The sequence below is a fragment of the Rutilus rutilus genome, assembly GCF_951802725.1.
Source record: "Rutilus rutilus genome assembly, chromosome: 18".
In the NCBI taxonomy this organism is placed as follows: domain Eukaryota; kingdom Metazoa; phylum Chordata; class Actinopteri; order Cypriniformes; family Leuciscidae; genus Rutilus; species Rutilus rutilus.
The window spans coordinates 30474326-30497805 of NC_140231.1; the positions used below are offsets into that span (position 1 = coordinate 30474326).

General features: G+C 36.7%; 1 protein-coding gene across 6 annotated transcripts; it reads right to left on the minus strand.

Annotated features, from left to right (window-relative positions):
- Positions 1–426: 426 nt before the first annotated feature.
- Positions 427–23360, minus strand: st8sia5 (ST8 alpha-N-acetyl-neuraminide alpha-2,8-sialyltransferase 5). 6 transcript variants are annotated; one of them, XM_084387015.1, is made up of 9 exons: positions 22951–23360; positions 14525–14632; positions 10983–11084; positions 6711–6803; positions 6388–6474; positions 6058–6202; positions 5126–5238; positions 4928–5020; positions 427–2454 (listed from the first exon to the last, which is right to left on the minus strand). In XM_084387015.1, the coding sequence occupies exons 1-9, from the start codon at positions 23079–23081 to the stop codon at positions 1992–1994; spliced, it is 1335 nt and encodes a 444-aa protein (XP_084243141.1). In that variant the 5' UTR covers positions 23082–23360; the 3' UTR covers positions 427–1991. The 6 variants fall into 6 exon arrangements, with proteins under 6 accessions (XP_084243141.1, XP_084243142.1, XP_084243143.1 ...); XM_084387016.1 differs by lacking the exon at positions 6711–6803; XM_084387017.1 differs by lacking the exon at positions 10983–11084 and having other exon boundaries at positions 22951–23344.
- Between the last annotated feature and the right edge of the window lie 120 nt (positions 23361–23480).

Here is a 23480-nt window from a genome sequence, read left to right on the forward strand (position 1 = left end):
TAAACTCTTGTAAGAATAGTGAGGACATCATAAAAATGACATCACAGAATTAAAAAGAAACGTGTAGAATGTTCCATTATGTTATTTAGATCCTCATTCAAAAACAGAATTGTATAATGTGATGTATAATGTAGGGTTTCCCCAGTTAAGTTCTGAAATATATAAAAAACTGTCTATGGAAAGTCCCCATAAAACATGAAAACACAACGTACGTACGTGTGTGTGTGTGTGTGTGTGTGTGTGTAGGTAAAGGACGAGAACTCCAGAGAAATCAAACTATGTTTGTCTGATTAACACTGATTAACCTCTGAAACTGATCAATTATTTACTACTGGATCAACATCTGACACCAACTCTGGATATCTGAGAGAGAGAGAGAGAGAGAGAGAGAGAGAGAGAGAGAGAGAGACACTAAAAATAATATAAAAACACCACAGAACTCACTTTATAGAGAAGCAGATCTGTGTACTTTATTGGCTTGACAAATAACTGTACATGTGTTACCAAAACAACGGTAGGTTAACTGACAACAAAAAAAAACAATGCATGATAAATATGAGAAAAAAATATGAATAAAATGCAAAAATAATAAAAAGAAGATAATAATAGAAGAATATTGTGCAGTTTAAGAAATCAGTGGTGACAGACAAATAGATAGATAGATGTCTTTAAGATGTCTTCAAGTTTCACGAAATCAGGATCTCAAATCGCAAATATTAAAAAGTTGATTTCTTGGTAAAGTGATAAAGTCACACTGTTATCACAATATCATATATGAAAGAAACAAAGTATATAAAGTTCAGCATTATGAACAAGATCAGTCGATTTAAAAGACACTAAAACCTCAATCACTGATCGTGTGTGTGAGAGAGAGAGAGAGAGAGAGAGAGAGAGAGAGAGAGAGAGAGAGAGAGAGAGAGAGAGAGAGAGAGAGAGAGAGAGAGAGAGAGAGAGAGAGAGAGAGAGAGAAACCAATGGACTATAAAAACATTCCTCAACATATAAACAACTGTGTTGGATTTGATTACACAAAGTGTTACTTCATTTGTAAATTATCATACATCTTCAGAACCTATGCGTTAAACATGTACAAGCATTTACCATTATACATAAAAGTTTCAGCTGGAATGTTCAACTTCATGCCAAACTTTATGCACTGACGTGGTTATTAATGAATGTTAAACTTGCTCTTAAAACAGTGTTATTGTAATAAAGGGCACAGTGTGCCTTAAACAGGTGCAACGTGCCACAATCTCATCCAATCTGAATATATTTTATGTTTAATGTACAACTGAGTGGACTGGGATTTTGGACCAATGAGATTCCAGAGTGGGCGGGGCTACTCTGCAGAAATAGAAACCGTAGAAACAAAATGCTCTGTTTTACATCATTTGTCGCTATTTTGTTTGGCGCATGAAGCCTCATCACAAAGTTTAAAACGTGATATCTGCTCAGATACACAAATACGACACAACTACAGAAAATCACCGAACAGGAAACACGAACCACTTTGCAACCGTCCAGACATTATTTTGTAAAAACACGTAGTAATAAAACGGCTGGCCTTTAAGGCAGCGATTTGCACACACGCAAGTACACATGCGTAAAGCCCAATTTATACTTCTGCGTCGAACTCCCGCCGTAGCTACGTCGTAGGTTGTGTGTTGCGCGCGTACCCTTCGGCGTACCCTGACGTGCACCTCTCCAAAAAATGTAACAACGCGGCAACTCTACGCGGACGCAAGCGCTGTGATTGGTCTGCTAGAACCGCTCCCTCGGGTTTCACATGCTCCCATTTCAACGCAGACTACGACGTAGAAGTATAAATGAAAACCAACGCGTTGCCTACAGCGTAGAGGCTCTGGCGTAGGTCCGACACAGAAGTATTAAATCAGCCTTAATAAGTCTAAGTTCCGTAGCGCCAGTAAACGGGAGGAGCTCTGCAAAACGATCCAATCAGATCGCACGTTCGGCACCGACCCTCGTCCTTTTCACCTGCAGGGCCCCGTGTGCACGTGCAAGATGCCGCGAGCGTGCATGTGCATGAAGTTGAAGATCTCATTCGGCATGGCGTGGAACCCGGGGCGGGGCTTGACGTTGTCATAGTAATGGTGTGTTATGAAGATCCCGGAGGGGTTCATGGGAAACGCCCAGAAGCCGTAGAGATGCACTTCTTCGCATAACTCCATGGCCGCGGTGACCAGCATCAGGCCGCTGCTCAGGCGCTTGGCTCGCACGCCCTGCACGCCCCAGAAGCGCTGCACGTTCAGCAGGTACTGCGGGTGGAAGAAGAACACGCCGCGGGTGGACTGGAAGTCGTCCAGCATGTACTTCACACGGAAGGACACGTCGGTGTTCCGCGTGTTGTAAAACGCCGGCAAAACCACCGAAGAGTTCTCGTAATTCCGGAGAACGTCATAAAATGGCTTTCTCCATTTCTCCAACTTTTGAAACCTGGTGCAAATAGAGAGAGAGAGAGAGAGAGAGAGAGAGTTAGGCCTTGTCCCAAATGGCACACTCCGGACTTGTGGACTTCCTCAGATACCCCTTTTCCACCAAGGCAGTGCTGGTGCCGGTTCGGAGCCGGTGCCTACTCGCGAACCAGTTCTTTGTGTTTCGACAGCCAAAGAACCGGTTCTCGGCCAGGAAAATTGGTTCCAAAGCGGCACCAACTCTTTGCTGGACTAGAACCGTTCTTTTACCACGTCATGCTTACGTCGGGGGCTGGGGGCGGGGTTATTGTCGAACTTCTTCTCGAACGTAACCTCCATCTATAGTAATCCAGACGAGCAGCACAAATGTGTTCTAAACGTCTTCTTCTGACCCCAATATAGAATCGCAAAGCCAGGAGAAACATTTGCAGAAAGACGATGTAGTCCAACATTGTAATTGTTATGAATTGTTCGCTGGGCTTTCTAGTCGGTGGAAAAACAAACAGGTTCTGAGATGGTTCGCAAGTTGAACCAACTCTGAACCAGCACCAGTTCTGAACAAGTTCTTTTTTGGTGGAAAAGGGGTAAGAGTCCACACTGGTGACGTCATGTAGTGCAGACCTATAGGGCCCCTGGCACGAGTCCACGAGGGCGCATTGAGAGGTATTTTTGGGACAGACTCAATCGTCACGCCGGAAATAACGGTCTGGTTGCTGTCGGACAGGAGAAATCACATATCTGCGCTCCGACGTCTTATCTCCATGTCAACTACACAGCCTAATTTTACAGTTCTATATTTTGATATTGTGCATGCCACCTGGGCATTAGACAATAGATACATCATGCTTATTTAAATGATGTACAGTTGTACATAATAATACATAATGTTCCATTTGAACTAGGATTACAATTTTAACACATAATGAAAATGAGTTTCAGATGAATTTACAGGTTTCAATATTCATACTATATTTACATATGACTCAGTAAAGCCCTGACATTCGGTTCTATTTATTTAACGAATCATAATGCGATCGTATTATTCAACGCGCTATTATTATGTTTGAGACATCAACCACTGGTCGATGACCATAATGTTTGTATAAACTGTAGGTAACAACTGGTAAAATGTACATCTAGGTCATAAAAAACGTAATATTTTCTTCTCAGCCATGTCAACAATTGTCCGTGAGCGAAATCTCCTCCCATCCGTTGTCTGATTGGCCTGCATCAATGCGGGCTTCGCAGAAGACCGCTTCAGGGGTACAAAGGGGGCGCTGCTGAGCACACTTCAGAGCGTTAAAATGCTGAATGGGACGGCCTACGGACTCGTAGACAATTTAAGTCCACGAGACCGAAAGTCCACATGAAGTGCGCCATTTGGGACAGGGCCTTAGTGTCCGAATGGTTGTGTTACAGGAATGCAAACTGATCTCATTAGTATTCATAGCTATTTCTTTGCATAAAGGATCAAGTTATAGCACACATTTCTTAGAAGGACCTGCTAAGAATATGTCTAGATTATATTTCACCCCCCTAAAAAGAAATACATATACATAATAGTTCTGACAAATCGATTAATCGCATCTAGCATAAAAGTTTTTGTTCACATAATACATGTCTGTGTGTATATATATGATTATATTTATATATATTATGTGTGTGTGTGTGTGTGTGTGTGTGTGTGTGTACAGTATATATACACATAGACATATATAATATATATAAATATAATAATATATATACACGTATTATGTAAACAAAGACTAATGTTAGATATGATTTGACTGCACTATTTATTATTGTTTATTTTTTGCGTAAAGAAAAATTAAGCCTATTATAAGTTAGGCTTTTCATGCTTATTACAGATTTTATCTCCGAACTCTCAATATCATAATGCTAAAAATATATATAAATTATTTAAGTTGTAAAGTATTAATATTCATCATGGTAATACTTGTTATGCTGTCTTTTTATAAAATGATTACAGTAAAAAATACTATATAAAAGTAACAACAATCATCAGTGTTAATGAGGTTAATTAATAAAAATGTAAAAATCACTAAAGTAAAAACTCCAGACATATTACTGTGATGATAAATAGGGATAAATAATGCCTACAATGAAATAATAATAATAATGCTATGATTTTTAATATTAAGTGGTCGGTGAGTGTGTGTGTGTGTGTGTGTGTGTGTGTGTGTGTGTGTGTGTGTGTGTGTGTGTGTGTGTGTGTGTGTGTGTGTGTGTATCCTTACAAAAACAAGCTTTTTATTATATAATATTTAATCCTATTTATTATATAATATTCACTCCTATATTAAATGTATGTATACATTTTATGTTTGACTAGTGACGAGATCACATTCAGTAGATGTGTGTGTGTGTGTGTGTGTGTGTGTGTGTGTGTGTGTGTGTGTGTGTGTGTGTGTGTGTGTGTGTGTGTGTGTGTGTGTGTGTGTGTGTGTGTGTGTGTGTGTGTGTGCAGTGTGTACCTCTCAGTTATAATGCTGGGATTTATAGTTACAAGATCAGTCTTAGATCCCACATCTTCACTGTACACATCTGAGATGGGAGGAATATTACATCTAAAAGAGAGATTGAACATGATTAGATGGTCTCTAAATATTCCCATGATGTAAACAAACACACACACACACACACACACACACACACAGCGCTTTGCATTTTACCGGAAGACAAAGTCAGCGGCATCAATCTCTCGTCCACACTTGCTGCTTTTGATGATGCCGCCGTTCCCGATGACAGCACATTTCTTAAACTGGGATTTGGAATAGGGCATGTCCTGCAGTCAGAGCAGAGAATACTTTCAGAAACAGGACAGGAGGAACCGAAATGGGATTGCAGGGATGATTGATTGGAGATGGTTGCTTGGCAACTGTTGCAGGCATTGAGTTTCTAGGGTGTGATCACTGCAGAAGTTGCTAGGTAACGCTTGCCTTGATACTTAAAGATTGGTAATGTTAGTCAGGGTGTGGCTGCTTCACGCAAGAGACTCAACTGTAGAACAATTACATGTGTGTGTGCATATAACATCTTCTCTGCACTTCTGGTAAAACAATCTATTCACATAATGAGAATCTTATGTGAATCAGATTTTGTGCAACTTTATATATAATGCATTATAAAAGTATTTGAACGAATTACTGTATGCCTTGTAATGAACCTTATAATGCATTGCATGATCTCATTAATAACTGTAGCCTAACCACAGTTATAATACATTATAATGCGTAATACAATGCATTAAAACACGTGACAAACAACTAATTTCAGATGGAATAAGGAACCTATACAAATATAATGCATTTTAACTAGGTTACAATTATATCTGAAAATATATAAAGCATTATAACATACATTATGAATACCTCAAGTTCTATTTTATTGGAATAATGTCTTGCTAATAAACTCCATTAGAGTTTCTTTTCTTATCCTCTTAGAAACTAAATACTCCAAACTATCGGAATCTAAATATGAAAATTCCAATTAGGAATGGTTCTAAATGATGATGAAATTCCGATAGGAATCATTGGTTAATCCTTCTCTTCCATGTAGTCAAAAACAAGCACTTTAAAGATGATTTAACTCTACGCTCACTCACATCAGGGAGCATTTTAAAAATCTCCGGGCTGATGTGCAAGATTCCACTGGTATCCACCTCGTAACGCAGTTTAGTTCCCGAGGGAGTGTTTCTCTTCGTGGTAAACAGGAAGGAGGGGGCATTGCAGCAACGTGACAGAGACATTCTATTGGACAGGGGGAGAGATGACATCACCATCACTTCGTTACAACAAAAGAATCCTATTGGATTGAGATGATAAGAGAGATGACATCATTCCTTTGACAGAGAAGCCCCATTATGACTGTGCTGACGTTGTGGGATAGAAGAAAACAGGGAAGGAGAAAGTGGACGTGTGCTTGTGGGACTCACTTGAAATGATCCGACTCTTCCTTGTTTTGCTCCCACTTACACGCCTGCAGGTTCCTCCATCGCTCAAACAGCTCTGATGTCTTCACCCTAAAACACACGCACACATAAAGCCAATTAAACACAGCCACAGCACAAGTGCGGTTTCCTTAAGAATCACTACCAAAGAAAGGAAAGGAAGCGGCGCTCTCGCTCAGATATTATATGTCTTTAAATAGATGCTCTTTTTACAAGGTCTGTCCTTTGAGATGAGACATTCATCAGGATATCTGACTCCCGCTGGACTGCTTACTCTCTACGTACAGACATCTGAGAGAGAAACGTACATGGTCAGTACTTTCACATCTGTGATTTCTTGCCGTAGTTCCTTGCAGGAAGTGGAGTTGAACTCCAAAGAGCCATCGGAGCGTTCCAGATACCTGCCAGAAAACAGAGAGTCAAACACTCGGCACACACTGCCATGGGCTTCCAGACTAACTGAAGATCCTTGTTGCACGTTTTCTACAGTCTTGCCAAACAATCCTGAGGGAATGCCAATGGATTTCTATCATAGCTTGGAACCAATCCTAACAGAATCAAATATGAATCCTCTAAGAACCAAATAACACATTTTCTTCATTTACACTGCATTTGTATTGCATATTAAAGGGATAGTTCGGCCAAAAATTAAGATTCTGTCCCTAATTACTCACGCTCAAGTCGTTCCAAACCCGTAAGACTTTCGTTCATCTTCGGAACTCAAATAAAGATGTTTTTGATGAAATCTGAGAGCTTTCTGTTCCTCCAAGTTGACGCTTCAAAAAGTTCATATAGAGATCGTAAAACTAATCCATATGAATTGAGCGGTTCAGTCCAAGCGTAGCTGTCAATGGAGGGACAGAAAGCTCTCAGATTTCATCAAAAATATCTTCATTTGTGTTCTGAAGATGAACGAAAGTCTTGGAACGACATGAGGTCGAGTAATTAACGACAGAACTTTCTGACTCCGAAGCCTCAAATTATCAAAGACAATGTCTGAAGCGCCATGATCGCTGTAATGAGAAAGCTGCTAATGTTCAAACATTGTTATTTACAGAAACTATGAGTGGCAATTGAAATTAGCTAAATTAAATATATAAATATTTGTCCAGTATGAAATTATGTAATTCCAGAGGTTTCAATAACTAAATGTTCTTCAGCGTTTACACTTTTTATTACCTATGAAATTATGAAAATGTATGTATAATTACAAAATATTATATAATTATATATGTACAGTACCAGTCAAAAGTTTGGAAACATTACTATTTTTAATGTTTTTGAAAGAAGTCTCTTATGCTCATCAAGCCTGCAGTTAAAAAAAAACAAAAAACAATAAAAAAAACAGTAATATTATGAAATATTATTACAATTTAAAATAATGGTTCTCTTTTTTAATATATTTTAAAATGTAATTTATTTTTGTGATGCAAAGCTGAATTTTCATCAGCAAGTACTCCAGTCTTTGGTGTCTTATGATCCTTCAGAAATCATTCTACACTGTAAAAAATTTCTAACCCTCCCAAATCAAAAATTTAAAGTGACCGATAACATCAAAATTTTTCAATTGGCCCAAGTGAAAATCTGTAAATTGAATTTTATAATTTACAGAATTTCACTTGGGCCAATTGAAAAATTTAGATGTTATCGGTCACTTGAAATTTTGATTTGGGAGGGTTAGAATTTTTTTACAGTGTAATATGATAATTTGATACTCAGTTATTATCAATGATGGAAACAGTTGTGCTGTTTAATATATTTTTTTGGAATACTTTTTTCAGGATTCATTGATGAGTAAAACGTTAACAGCATTTATTCATAAAAACAGCATCTATTCAAAATAAAAACATTTCTAACAATATAAATCGTTACCATCACCTTTTATCAATTTAACGCATTCTTGTTGATTTAAAGTACTAATTTCTTTAAAAAAAAAAAAGTTATTGTTCCCAAACTTTTGAACGGTAGTGTATATTGTTACAAAAGATTTCTATTCTAAATAAATACAGTTCTTTTTAACTTTTTATTCATCAAATAATCCTGAAAAAAGTATCTCAGGTTATAAAAAAATATATTTCTGTTTCCAACATTGATCATAAATCAGCATATTAGAATGATTTCTGAAGGATCATAAGACACCAAAGACTGGAGTACTTGCTGATGAAAATTCAGCTTTGCATCACAAAAATAAATTACATTTTAAAGTATATTAAAAAAGAGAACCATTATTTTAAATTGTAATAATATTTCATAATATTACTGTTTTTTTTTTTTTTAACTGCAGGCTTGATGAGCATAAGAGACTTCTTTCAAAAACATTAAAAATAGTAACGTTTCCAAACTTTTGACTGGTACTGTATATATATTTACTATCAAATAGGAATTTCTACCTGATAAAATTGACATAACTAGAAATGAATTTATAAAATTGTATTAAAGTTTCAGTGTCCAATTTAAAATTTACCTCAACATCCAAAATATGTTAATTGTGAAAAAACTAAAACAACAACAACAGTGAAACATTTATTTGTGTATGCATGTACTGTATGTCCATAATGTTCCCATTTGGATTGGTTCCAAATTATAACAGGAATTCCATAGAAAACCTTGAGGATTCTTCAACTTTGAAGACACATTCCTTCTGATATGCAAGACACATTCAGCTAACAATGGTCTTTGCTGATGTTCTGAGGAGAAATATAAAAGAAATAACAGTTTCACCACAATGAGAAGAGGCAGCAGGGTTTGGATGGATGAAATATGAGTCCTCACCTTGGTTGTGAAACAGAAATACAGAAAATATGCATTAAAAAAAAAACATGGACTAAATGAATAATCTGTATGTGTGTGTGAAGAAGTGTTTTTCTCATGTCTCTGTTTACCATTTTCATTTTTGCCTCAGGCATGGCGTCCATGAGAGCATACTCAGTGCTTTGAGTTTCCATTTGAATGGACTGTAATGGTGGACTGCAGACCAAAATGGCTGATAACTATCTTTGCAGAAGCCAAAGGCCTCCCATATATCAAAGGCTACAAACACTACAGCATTTATATATATATATATATATTTTTCTTATATGTTATATAATAACATGTTCTAAATTATATATTCCATGTGACCATATGACTATATAATACAAAAATATCAATAATAATAAATATTATTAACACTAATAATAATAATAACTGTCATTATAATAACAAAAATATTTGCATTATTATTATTATTCAAATTATTTGGTAACACTTTATTTCGATAGTCCACTTTAGACATTCTACTAACTATAAGCAAACTTTGCAACTACATGTCAACTAACTGTCATTAGATTATTAGTAGACTGTCTGCTTAATATCTGCTAACACTTTACTTCGATGCTCTCTTACAGACATTATATGACTCATATAAGTCAACTTATTCTCCTAACCCGAACCCTATGACACCTAACCATAACCTACCAGTCTACTAATACTCTAATGACAGTTAGTTGACATGTAGTTGCAAAGTTACTTATAGTTAGTAGAATGTCTAAAGTGGACTATCGAAATAAAGTGTAGCCAATTATTTTATTTTATTATTATTCTTAAAATATTATAATTTTATTATATTACTATTGTAATAATAATACTGCACTGTAAAATTAAAAGCTGAGTATATAACTATTATTATTATTCAAGATTATTTTAATATTATTTTATTCTATTACTATTGCATTATTTCATTGTATTATTATTTAAATTGCATTTTATTCCTCTTATTATTAATAATAATAATAAATAAAATGCTGTTTAGTGGTTTAAATGCCATCAATACCAAGACTACTGTGAATTATTAAAATAATGGTTTGTAATGAAGATGAATGACGAGATAGCAAAGAGAGAAATAAAGTGAAGGAGCGATGGAAGGCAAGGCAGAAGAAAAAGAAACACATTTAGCGATTCCATACATCTCTGACTGGAGTGACGTCATGACATGTGACTGTGCTGTAGCCTGAAGAGGTGCACACTGGGTAATCATGAGCGACCTTATGTGTGATCAGTCAAACACCCTCGATGACACATTACAATCTTCTGTGATCATTTTGATGAAAAGAAAAACCGTTAAAAAAAAAATAAAAAACCTACTTGTTTAGGTCAAAAAGAGGCGGTGCAATGAGCAAGCGGGAATCAAGTCACATGACACACACACTCACGCTCCACTACACAAGCTGTTTGCGTGCACACACACACACACACACACACACACACACTCAAGTGTGCTCATGACACACTGCAGGTGAGGTGTGTGGGGGGGGTGGGGAGGGTTAAGAAATGCATGATGGGACACAGAAACAGGGACCCATGACATCCAGAAGAACACAAGGAGGGTCTCCCATCCTCAGGTAGAGGGGAAGGGGGTGATGGGGTCAGAGGTCAGAGGTCAAGGGCGGATGGTGAGTTGCAGACAACATGCAGAAACGGATCGGCGGTGTGCCGAGCACTGAGCATGAGCAGTCGGACCCTCGATGGGAAAGAAGACGAAGAAGAGACATCCTCAAGGGTTGGCAAGGAGGTGAACTGGAGATGCCATCAGTGTGGCCTACCTTTTCTTTTTGTCTTTTTTTTTCTTCTGCAAATCAGCTAGGCACGGCGTGAAAACTACGGTGATCTGAGCCTCAGAGTGCTGAAAACTCTGACGGACACATCTGTCGAGATGCATACAAGTGGATTAGGTTTAGAGTTTAAACGTGTGGTTCAATGACCCTTCAGTTCCTGAAAACCACAACAGAGCACAACAGCAGGGTTCCCCGGGTACACATCCCATCCGTTTTCTCCACACAATCGTCTCCACTTAAATATAGCGGGGCTGAAGGCACATCGTGAGGAAAACGTGCTTTTATTGGAAAGCGATGGAGAATAGGTTTCGTGTGAGAATAAATCAGAAAAGTGGTTTGTTTGGTTAAAAATGGTGGCAAGGTGGGCCTTTCACCCCACACACAGTATTTATACATTTATACATTTTTAATAATGTCTATACAATCACTTTAGCAATGTTTGAACTATTTTTGTACTCGTTTTTGTTAAATAAATATACTGTCATTAAAATATGTTCATTTTAAAAGTACAGAAACAAAATTATTAAAAAAAATTATGAAAGCATTGAATGAGATCCCATTATAAATTAATATAGCTTTAGTAACAAAAAAATGGACATTTTATTATGTCAATAAGAATTTTTTCATCATAAATATGGGTATTATCTCTAAGGTGGACACCCCGACTTAATATTTGATATTTCCCATCTGAATCTAACCATGTCATGTCAACAAATGGAAAAGTCAGCCAGATATTTATTATCATATTAATTATTGTGACAGCAGGGGCGCCGTTTACCACAAATACCATACTTTTACATATTCTTACCTTCAACAAAACTGAAAATCATTAAGGAGACGTTTGTCTCAAAATATATTAAATAAAAAAATATATATTATTAATTTTTTTATTAAAAATCAAATATTAGATCAAATTAGTGCAGAATCAACTTTGTGCTGAGCTGAATGTTTGTTCCATCTAGTGGTTTAAAAGAGAATCGAGGTAAATGCGCCTTTTACCCCGGTGCGCCTTTAGCCCCATTATAATACTATAAACACCACACTGCATCATATTTGCTGAATGAAACCCAATCCTTGTTTCTCACTAATTTTGGGGTGCTGATTCCAAAAATAGTGCCTGTTTTGTTTTCTCACAAAATGTTTGACATAATTTTATGCCTAATCCATGATTTCAATGTTACAATCATGGCCAGTGACAGAAGAAAACGCTTCATCTGTGAATGTTTTACTACATCCGAACAGTGCGAAAAGTTTGTTGACATTTGTTTTTGCACTCCTTTGCCGACTAAGTTCAATGATACATTTCAAATGCTCAGGGTTTCTGCAGGTTTTACGAAGGTTTGCATTTAAGACCTTTTTAAGACCAAGTAAAGAATTGAAGGGAACTCAATACACCAGTATGTTCTCTAAATGTAATGTCTAAGAACACTTTTTTTGTGCAAAATTGTGCTCTTCCTCAGTATTTTTGTCTTGGTTTCCAGTGCAAATGTCTAAAGATTCTTAAATCAAGATACATTTACTTAAAGGGATACTCCACTTTTTTTGGAAAAAGGCTCATTTTACAACTCCCCCAGAGTTAAACAGTTGAGTTTTACCGTTTTCGAATCCATTCAGCCGATCTCCGGGTCTGGCGATGATATGATATGACGCAGCGCCTGAAAATAGTCCCCAGCTCTGTAACTTCCAACGTGACCGGGACTAAGTTTGTCTAACCTATTAGACCTATTTTCAGGCGCTGCGTCACATCATTACGCCTGCTGCACTCATGGTACGGCAGCAAAGTTTCTTGATTATTACGCAGGAATGAGAGTATAGTTCCTAGCCATATCAGCCTAGAAAATCGCAACTTTACATTTTCCGTCGGTCTTTGTACACGATGTAACTACAGAAGAGTCAAGTTTTAAATAGGAAAAATATCTAAAGTCTTTGGTCATTTTTTTGAGAGAGATGCTAATGGTCTTGTCCGATTCAATGATCTATGCTAAGCTATGCTAAAAGTGGTACCGCCAGACCCGGAGATCGGCTGAATGGATTCGAAAACGGTAAAACTCAATTGTTTAACTCTGGGGGAGTTGTAAAATGAGCCTATTTCCCAAAAAAGTGGAGTATCCCTTTAATACAAAGTCTTGTTTTCTGTGAAATTGATCAAAATGAAGTGAGTTTATGATTGAATCAAGAACAAATATCTGCCAGTGGGCTCAGAAATATAAACTGAATTCAAAGGGAAGTTTTCATAACTCACTGACAGATAGTTGTTCTTGTTCTCTAAACTCACTTAATTCTTCAAGATTTCATTTGACATTTGCATCTTAAGTAAATGTATCTTGATTTAAAGATGTATTGGAAAACGGGACAGAAATACTGAGGAAGATATTTTGTGCAACATTTAATGCCATGATTTTATGAATTTAAGGCTTTCCCCTTTAAAACCTTTTTTAGGCCTTAATTTGTGTAAGGGCGAAAAATACCTTTTAAGACCCGCAGAAACCCATTAAAACCACACCTTTGACATTTAACTGCCTTTGTTATTTTGATAAGTGCATAAAAGCTCATACATATTCAGTATATTATGAAAAATCTTAGGTAATAATAGGCCTTTTTTTGCAAATCAGCAAAAAAAAAAAAAAAAATCAAGATGCAGGGCTGTGTAGCATTTATATCATATTTAATAATACATAATTTAATAAATATTTTTAATAACTGTATGTTGCAATAACCGTAAAATATATTGTATTTTCTAAAATTATTTGCTTATGGTAAATTGGTTTATATTGTACAATAATCTGATTCATCTACAATTTTAGCAATGCTTTATGGGATAAGTAGTCAATTCCCATTTAAGTGCAGTGGCTTTGTTCAGATGTTTCGACGTGCAAATAACTTGCACTATACAATAAAGCAAACTGCATGGAACACTGTTTCCCACAATGCAATGTGCCCAACATTTCCTTCCCCTTCCAGTATGACGAATAAACCAGAAGTAATTACAGCTGAGATGTTTTTACAAAATGTAGCATACAAACAGTTTCAAATTAGCTAGTACACATGTAGGCTATATATTGTGCAATATACAGTAAGTTAGTAGAAAAAAAACACAGACTTACACCTTTGTCAGTTTTTTTCTCAGATGTTCAAACTTTCACTTCAAATCAAAGTTTGTGAGGTTGCGATTCATTTCACAGCAGGTTTGGTTTGGAGAAAGCGAATGGGACAAATACTTCCTGAAGCGATTACTGCTGTGCTTAATTTCTCCCATGGAAATCTAAAAGTGAAACTCTAATTAGTCCTGGCCCTCTGATTCGCTCTGATAATCGTGAAGTGGTTTTAGCTGCCACAGCTCATCTGATTGGCTGATGGGATTAGATGTGTCTCCAGTCCATACATGCAAGCGGCTGATCATTGGCTGTGTGGCATTCTCTCTCTCTCTCTCTCTCTCTCTCTCTCTCTCTCTCACTTTCTCTCTCTCTCTCTCTCACTGTCTCTCTAGAGTGTTGGTGTTGTTGTTGAGAGGTTTCTGTGCGGTTTTGTACCTTTTCCTCCCATTTCTGGCCGGCTTCATCCCTCCATCATCGGGGTAACTAATGAGCCCGCTCCAGTTGCCCACCTCCTCTCCTTTGAGGCGGGAAAACTGTTGCCCACTAGTGAAAAAATGAGGCAGGTCGTTTAAGGTTTCATTTATTTGTTCAAAGGCAGCAAATAAATGTCAAAAACACACAGATTTGTAAGATTTGAGTTGTTTCATTGATGGCTTGTCAAAGTATGTACAACTTTTGTGTATGCTGTTACTGAAAATCTTCCAGATCGGACAAGTGACATGACAAAGATGCAGACCAGAACAGCCCTTCACATACTGGAAATAACAAGTCTTTACATTTACAGAAATATCATCATTATCAGCTGCAGCCTACAGTGATGACAAAAGTGTTTAACACTTTATTTTACAGTGTCCTTGTTACATACGTTACATGTACTTACCATAGTAATAACAGTAAGTTATGCATAACTAACCCTCAACCAAATCCTAATCCTACCCTAACCCTATAGTAAGTACATGTAGTTGCTTAATATTACTCAGTACTTAAATATATAATTACACTGTACACTCTCAGAAAAAAAAGGTACAAAAGCTGTCACTGGGACAGTACCCTTCAAAAGGGTTCTAATATGTACCATTTAGGTACTAATATGTACACGTTTGGTACCAATATGTACCTTTGAGGGACTTATATGCACTCTTTAGGTACAAAGGTGTACCTTTTGAAAAGGTACCGCCACAGTGACAGCTTTTGTACCTTTTTTTCTGAGAGTGTAACAATGACACCTTAAAATAAAGTGTAACCAAGTGTTTAGAAGGGGTGTAACGGGACATGTACCTAACATTTTCCGGATGAGTGTTTCGCTTGTGTACTGAATGAAAACAGTGGAAATGCTCTCAAACTCTGTGTCGTGCTTCAAACTAAAACATTGGTTTGCCCTACTGTCAGATGCGTGTTGCTGTTTGGTTATTTTTGGCCAAAGATTTTTAAAGGTTTTGGCACTTGCTGTGTGAACACACACACACACACACACATTCTTGTACACTTATCTTTATGAGGACATTCATTGACACAATGCAATCTCTAGCCGCTTACCCTAGCCTTACCCATCACAACTAGGTGCCTAACCCAAACCCTTACCCTAAACCGACCCTTAACCTCATTATAACCTTATCCCTAAAACCAAGTCTTGACCCTCAAACAGGCCTTTAAAGGGCTCTCAGAAAGCGAGGACCGGCCAAAATGTCCTCACTTTACTCTCTTTGTCCTCACTCCAATGGTCTAAAACTCAAACTGGTCCTCACAAAGATAGTTGTACAAGTACACACACACACATACACACACAAATCATGGACATGATTCGAAAATGTTAAATGGTCCTGAAAAAAAAATAGTCACACTTGTATGGTTCGTACAACACACTTGTACTGGAAATGAATGGGAGACGAATTTCATCTAGTGGAAACGTTTAGTACTGCGCGCAAACAAACTCTTCCTGAAAGCTCGTTTTTTGAGACAGCAACCTCATATTTGGATCACAGCTTGTTTAGATTTATGGCTTCGATTTTCTCACAGTTTTAGAGTAAAATGGGTTTTGCAAAATATATATTTATTATAAATATTGAAAATGTTGTTTTTGCATTTTTCATAAAATTAAAGAAAAAAAATCAACAAAAAAGTTCACTTTTTTAAACTTTGTCGTCTTTAAAAAGAGACCAAACTGAAGTCTGTGCTCAAAAGCATTCAAGACACTTAAAGTTGGAAATATCATTTTCAGGTCCATGCTCAAAAAGTGAATAAATTGATTATAACTACTGTATATAATTTAGTACCATAAAATCCCCTAAAAATACAAAATATTAAATAAAAAAACATTCTCGTATTGCGTTACACCCATTTAGACACTTGATGTGTCAATAATCAAATGCAGATGTTCAGATGCAGTTCAAATGTCAATAACAAGAGTATCGAACCATGTGGCATCTGCAAACAAAAGCTGCACTCGTTTTTCTAAAACTATTAATTAACCTTGCTTGAAAAGTGTGCTTGTCCTTTCTTTCCTTAAAATAAAGGTTATTTGGTTTGTTATTATATTATCTAATCCAAAGACATTCAGACATTTCTAAGTGAGACTTATATCTTGAAAAAAGCAAGAGTGTTGATATACATTAGACCTTTTCTCTGTCACAAACATCACAATAAATTCAGGAAAACTGAATAATTTGATCTGAACTGAAGACATGTATTACCATTCAAAAGTCTGAGGTCGGAAAGACTTTTTTCATGTTTTTGAAAGTTTTCAAAATCAAGGCTGCATTTATTTGATGAACAATACAGTAAAAAACGTAATATTGTGAGATATTATTACAATTTAAACTCTTTTCTATTTGAATATATTTTAGAATGTAATTTATTGATTTTCAGCATCATTCCTCCAGTCTTCAGTGTCACATGATCCTTCAGAAATCATTCTAATATGATGATTTGATGCTCAAGAAACATTTCTGATTATTATCAATGATTATGAAAAAGAGTTGGAAATAGGTCTACATTTCATATCAGGATTCTTTGATGAATAAAAAGTTCAAAAGAACAGCATTTATTTTAAATAGAGTCTTTTGTAACATTATAAATGTCTTTACTGTCACTTTTGATCAATTGAATGCATCCTTGCTGAATAAAAGAATCAATTTCTTTCAAAAACAAGAAAATCTTACTGACCCCAAACCTTTGACCAGTATATAGTGTATATTTACAACTGAGGACAGATGTTGCAAGTCTTCACCCTGCGCATGGTCTTATTTTGCACGTTTCTGGACATTAATCTTACTGATGCTTATTTTGCTTCAATGCTTAATGGATTAAAACACTGGTAAACAAAAATAGAGAGAGAGAGCGAGAGATCAGACATATGCTGGGTTAGAAGAAAAGCAATAATCCTGATTATTTACAGGCATTTGGGAGATAAGACATTGCTGTCTTATATTGAAAAAAAATTGACCCTGGATCACAAAACCAGTCATAAGTCGCACTGGTATATTTGTGGCAATATAGCCAACAATACATTGTATGGGTCAAAATTATCCATTTTTCTTTTATGGCAAAAATCATTAGGATATTAAGTAAAGATCATGATCCATGAAGATATTTTGTACATTTCCTACGTAAATATATAAAACATTTATTTTTGTGAGTGAATGCAGCACAATCTCGAACATATATGGACAACTTTAAAGGGTTTTCTCAATTTTTCGATGTTTTTTGCCCCCTCAGATTCCAGATGTTCAAATAGTTTTATATCTGCCAAATATTGTCCTATCCTAACAAACCATACATCAATGGAAAGCTCATTTATTCAGCTTTCAGATGATCTATACATCTTAATTTCAGAAAATTGACCCATGTGACTGGTTTTGTGGTCCAGGGTCACAAATCATAATAAAAAAACTAAATATGTATCTAGGATTTTTTTTTTTCTTTTTATGTATAAGTTTTTTTTTTTTTTTTTTACTAAACCAATCAGTCAGTTTCATATAGACAGCATTTCACTGGAAAAAAAAAAATTAATCTGTGAACAACATGATGCCATCTCTTTTTTTAGTAGCCTACATTATTTTCCCTGAAGAGAAAGTACACAAGTTTCAAATTCGCTGTAGTAGCCGACGTGTACATATCCTGAAAGAGTCATTTTAATGTGGACATCAGCTCTTCAAATTCCTGTAAACACCGTGACCAGGATGAGAAATGCAAACTCAGCTGCTAATGTGAGGAGAGAGAGAGAGAGAGAGAGAGAGAGAGAGAGAGAGAGAGAGAGAGAGAGAGAGAGAGAGAGAGAGAGAGAGAGAGAGAGAGAGAGAGAGACGAGTAGATAAGGTCACAGCTGAAGATGTATCTAAATGTCAATACTTTTTCTGCACTTAGCAAATCAATATCTCCAGGACAAAGGGGAAATTTCAAGCCTGGCACAAAACTGCAGAGGCTGATCCTAAATGTGGCAGTGTAAGCTAGGAGGAAATCATAATAAAAATAACCTTGATGCAATAGATTCATATGCATAAATATCTATAAACAGCAATCGCTTCTTGCCCTGGCCAGTTCAGTGCGATTTTATCTTAAGTTGAAACTCCGCGCCAACCTCTGCACCACATGACAGCTTTAAGAATAATTGCAATGGCATTAGAAGGCCAATTCCACCATAAAGTGCTTATAATAATTCTAATGCAATTTGACCTGGCAGAAGCTTTTAAGAGGACGTTTTTATTCAGTGGCTTTATTCAGTTCTGTGGATGCATTATTAATGCATGCATTTGTCAGTGTCTCCACAGCGGCAGCCAGGCCGACGTGAGAGCAGCAATCTGAGAGCTGTGTTTGTCACTGCTTTAATGCTGAGATGTAAATATCAAAATAACTTCACTGTCACATGCTCACACATACTGTATGCTGCAGTGCATATACAGACTTCATCGCTCAGAGGTTGCTCTTCCATTTGTGCAGGAGACTTAAAGGTGCAGTAAGCGATTTATGAGAAACGCTGTTGATGTTTGAAATCACCAAAACAAACACGCCCCTACACAAAAGGATCACACCCCTATCTTGATAGCTCCGCCCCCAAATTCACAAACACGCTAGGCTTGGCGATATGGCCAAAAAATCATATCTCCGTATTTTTTGATTAAATGTCGATATACGATATACAGTATATCTCTGTACTTTCTACATTTTTCTATTTGGATAAAGAAAATCAGTTTCTATTTTATTTTTTAATTATTTCACATCCTGCCCAGTGATATCCTACAAACAATGTTGATATTGAAGTAAACAAATATAGTGAATGTAATGTAGGCTATATATATTATGTACAAAAAGGTGGTTAAAATCACAATACATTCTAAAATTGTAACATTACAATCTAAAAACAAAAATTATGCTTTTGTTTTTAAATTGACTGAAGGTTAAACTAAAAATGAAAATGAAAATAAAAACAAAAGCACAAACTAATTATATAAGCCTGCATTTGATTAACCCATAATGGTCACTTTCATAAAAATATACTTAAAATTCCACATATGGCACATTTACTGTCACAACAACAACAAATATTTTAGCAATATGTATATTTTAGTCAGAATTATTGCATTGTGCTCTGTATGTTTGGCACGCATGCGCGCGGCGGCGCTCGTTCGCGGAAGCTTGAATATTAGCGGAGATTCACTTGCAGAAGGCTCGTCCTCTATTGACAGTGAAATGGACATATTTGTTTGACTTTCTAACATTTACAGATGGAGAATATACCTGTGACATCTAAGTTAAGCACTGAGGAAAGCACCAGATCTCAAACGCATTAAACAGCGCAAGAATTTATCTGTCCGTCAGCAACAGTATCTGTCAGAGCATCTGACAGGGTAAGCTGCTTTAAACTTGTCAACTATATCTTACCAGTTAGTTTGAAGCGCTTAACATGAGCTTGTGTCATGTTTAGCACAAATTGTACAATGTACTTTCACTGCAGCAGCTCACACTGCGTACTCCGCTATTTTTCAGATGTGCTCGTATCAAACTACTGTATCGATAAACGGTATTGCCTCATTCCACATCATTTCTAAAAAATATATCGATATATCGTACAAACTCGATATACCGCCCTGCCCTAAAACACGCTATGCACAGGAACCTCCCCCTAATGAGTGGACACGCCCCTTTCTGCTTATTGGCTACAAGTGTGTTTTGGTGCTCGGTCTGATCCACTTTCAACAGCATTTCTCAGAAATCACTTACTGCACCTTTAATGGTGACATTTTGACATTTTCTGAAGAAAATGTGTAAGTGGTGCTCAAAGTTGGGCAAAACGGCTGGTAATACTAGTAGTCTATTCTCATATTGCATTAAAAACACTTTTAGAATCAATATTTATAAAGGCACAATTGAAAAAACAAAGTGTTAGGCTACATGTCATTATTACACAAAATGCCTAAATCCCATTTAATTTGCATTTCATGATGAGTTACATGTTGATTTAGAACCCAGTTAATTCAGATTCCAGACTGAGTCAAACCGGTATCTCTCGAGTCCTTTGAATGACTCATGAAAAGGTCTGACTGCGTATGGCTGCGTCTGAAATATAGCATACTCTCTTGAGAAGGTACTTATTTTGAATAAGCTTTGTGACGCTAAAAAACATTAACTTTACTTAATGTCTTAACTTAATTGTAAAAATGTAGTAATCCGTACTATTCGCATATGCCTTTGTTACTTAGAAAACACAACATTAATTGGTTGGTTTGAGTACCAAAAAAAAAGCAGTGGCAATTCTTAATATAATTTTCACTAATTTCCTCCACTTCTGCAGTTATGTCTTCCTTAGTTGCATTCATTAATTTTCCAAAGTCATCTTGGATGTTGAATTGTCAATACAACTGAAAAGTCTGAGAGAAGAACACATAAGATCATAAATTGATGTTGATTTCCTAAAATGGTTTTGTTTGAAGTCGCCATTATGGTGATTAGTGTTCCCTTCGGTTGGGCACTTGGAACTTCATTTATATGACTATAATTCTCTTCCTATTGATGAAGGTGATGCAACAAGAAATCACAGTTATTTGTGGTTTCAAAGGAATAGAAGTAATAAATATGTTGCTTTAAAAAGGTGACCTTCTACCAGATCATTACCCACTTTACTTTTCACGTAGAATTATGATCTGTTATAACTGTATTGCTAACACTTATGTAATAAACGCCTTGATAAAATCCTCACGTAGTTATGACAATATCTTGCAACTGACCTTGCTTGAGTCACACACAGACATCAACATTCAGCATGCAGAACAAATCAATGGCAACAATTACATTTTATTTATTTGTTTTATCAATTGTTTTACATTTTATGCAATTGCTTAATTTTTTTATGCCGCAATGCATTCTGGGAGTCAGTAATTCTGAGTAGCTTTACTAAGTCAAGAATAAATCTATAAAGTAAATTATCAAGTACTCTCTACAGTTCTACAGTCCATGATAGCGGACTGACTTTCCAAAATAAATGTTTATTGATCCAAGCCAAATGAGCAGTTCTACTAGAATAAACCTTAATTTGTCTTTACACCCTCTTTAAATCTATGGGATTTTTAAACTATTTTTTATCATTTCACCAAGGTTCGCCTTGGCAAAACACCACTAAAAATATAGAATGACCCAGATAACTTGGTCTTGGAAAGACAAATGTTTCATATTTAGACTATTACTTGGTTTTAAGTTCATTTTCATAATGAAAGCATATGGTTTCTTAGTAAATCTGAGCTCAGTTTTTTATTCACATGCTTTGAAACACTAAGGAAACAAAAAATAGGGAGAAATAACTCAAAAGTCTCCATTTGGTCTCCATTGCTGCACGGTTTTGAATCTGCAGTTTGCATGTTACATTAAAGCCGAAACCATCACCCACCCATACGCTTGTTTCTCTCCACTTCAGCAGAATAGATACGGGGTACAGGACAGCATTCATGCAATCGAAATGCAGCCATCAGGCTCTGATGTCATGAATGCTGAGTGTGTGTTAGAGGTGGACGCAGGAGGGGGGTTCAGGTGGGAGTGTTAGAAAGCTCGAATTCAGCATATGGGCATCTGCTGGGACGCAGGAACCATAATGCACTGGGGGCGCTTCTTACGAGAGACGCCATTTTACACAGACAAACACACACACACACACACACACACGCACACTCAAACACCCTCGCAATGCTGAGCCATCTCACTCTGCTTACCTCCGCTCCCAAAAAAACTCGAAAATGATTCACCTTCCGGGGCTTATTCTTAGTATGATGTCATTTTGATGTAAGTGGACCCAAAAAAGGCATGAAATCTGGGTCTTATGAAACAGCACCATGATTTCAATGCATAATTAATTTCCAGTGCTTGAATCTAGGCTATGTGCTCATGCAAGAAAAAAAAAAAAAACAGAGGCTACATCACAGTCTTCCAGTGCAGTCTTCCAGTGCACTGTTTTGTTTTTTTTATAGCCTCGTATTATGGACATAACTGGATAAGGTTCTGCAATATATGGATTTTTGCTGTCACACAGGTTTATGCAAGATGTATGAGCTGTTTAAAGGGCTGAAGATAGAAAGAAAAAAAACAAATCAGGAAGAGAAGAGAAAAATAAACAGAGGAAGAAGAAAAACAGACTTAAGCGTCTCGCTGCATAGACAGTCATTCAAGGGACTGTGTATGGCATGATTTAATGGAGCTCAAATTTAAGAGGTTTTGAAGCAATATGGGTGCAATATGACTAGAATATGTCTAAGAATAACTGCTGAAGACTTTCATATTATAAGTATAAATTTTGCTTTATTATACAGAACAGATACCCACACAGAACTTTTTTTTGTTGTTGTTGCATTATGCACCATTGATAAAAATCATCATCTTACCTTTTAATGTAGTTCTTGCCATAGAGGATTTGCTGCAATAAAGTGACCAGTCCAAAAGCACATATGAAAATAAAACAAAGGGATCTGTTTCCTAGCAGATCTCTACTATATGTCGGATCTGAGTAGCCCATCCTTCAGAAGAGAAAGCCACGGTCGCTTTTGCCCTACAGATTGAGAAGACACATCGAGGCACACCCGCGCGTGTTTACCGTCCTCACAGGCACTGATGCGCGCTCAGTCTCCATAGCAGCTGCCGTTCGCCTCAGTGTCGCGTTTGAGCAGTCTGCCCGTGCATATGTCAGAGAAAGCGATATATGCCCACTGAGGTGAATCTTCTGTATGCGGAGGGCTAGAAATCTCGCATCACCTGCAAAGACGCGACACTCCTGCAGAATGCGCGTCACGAATGCAGAGCGCGCGCAGTCGGTGACGCGCTCCACTCCCTCTCATCAGCACCAATGGGGCAGGGAGGGATTGCAACCTAGACTGGTTTCAAACCATTAAAGAAAGACGACGATGCAAGGGTTTAG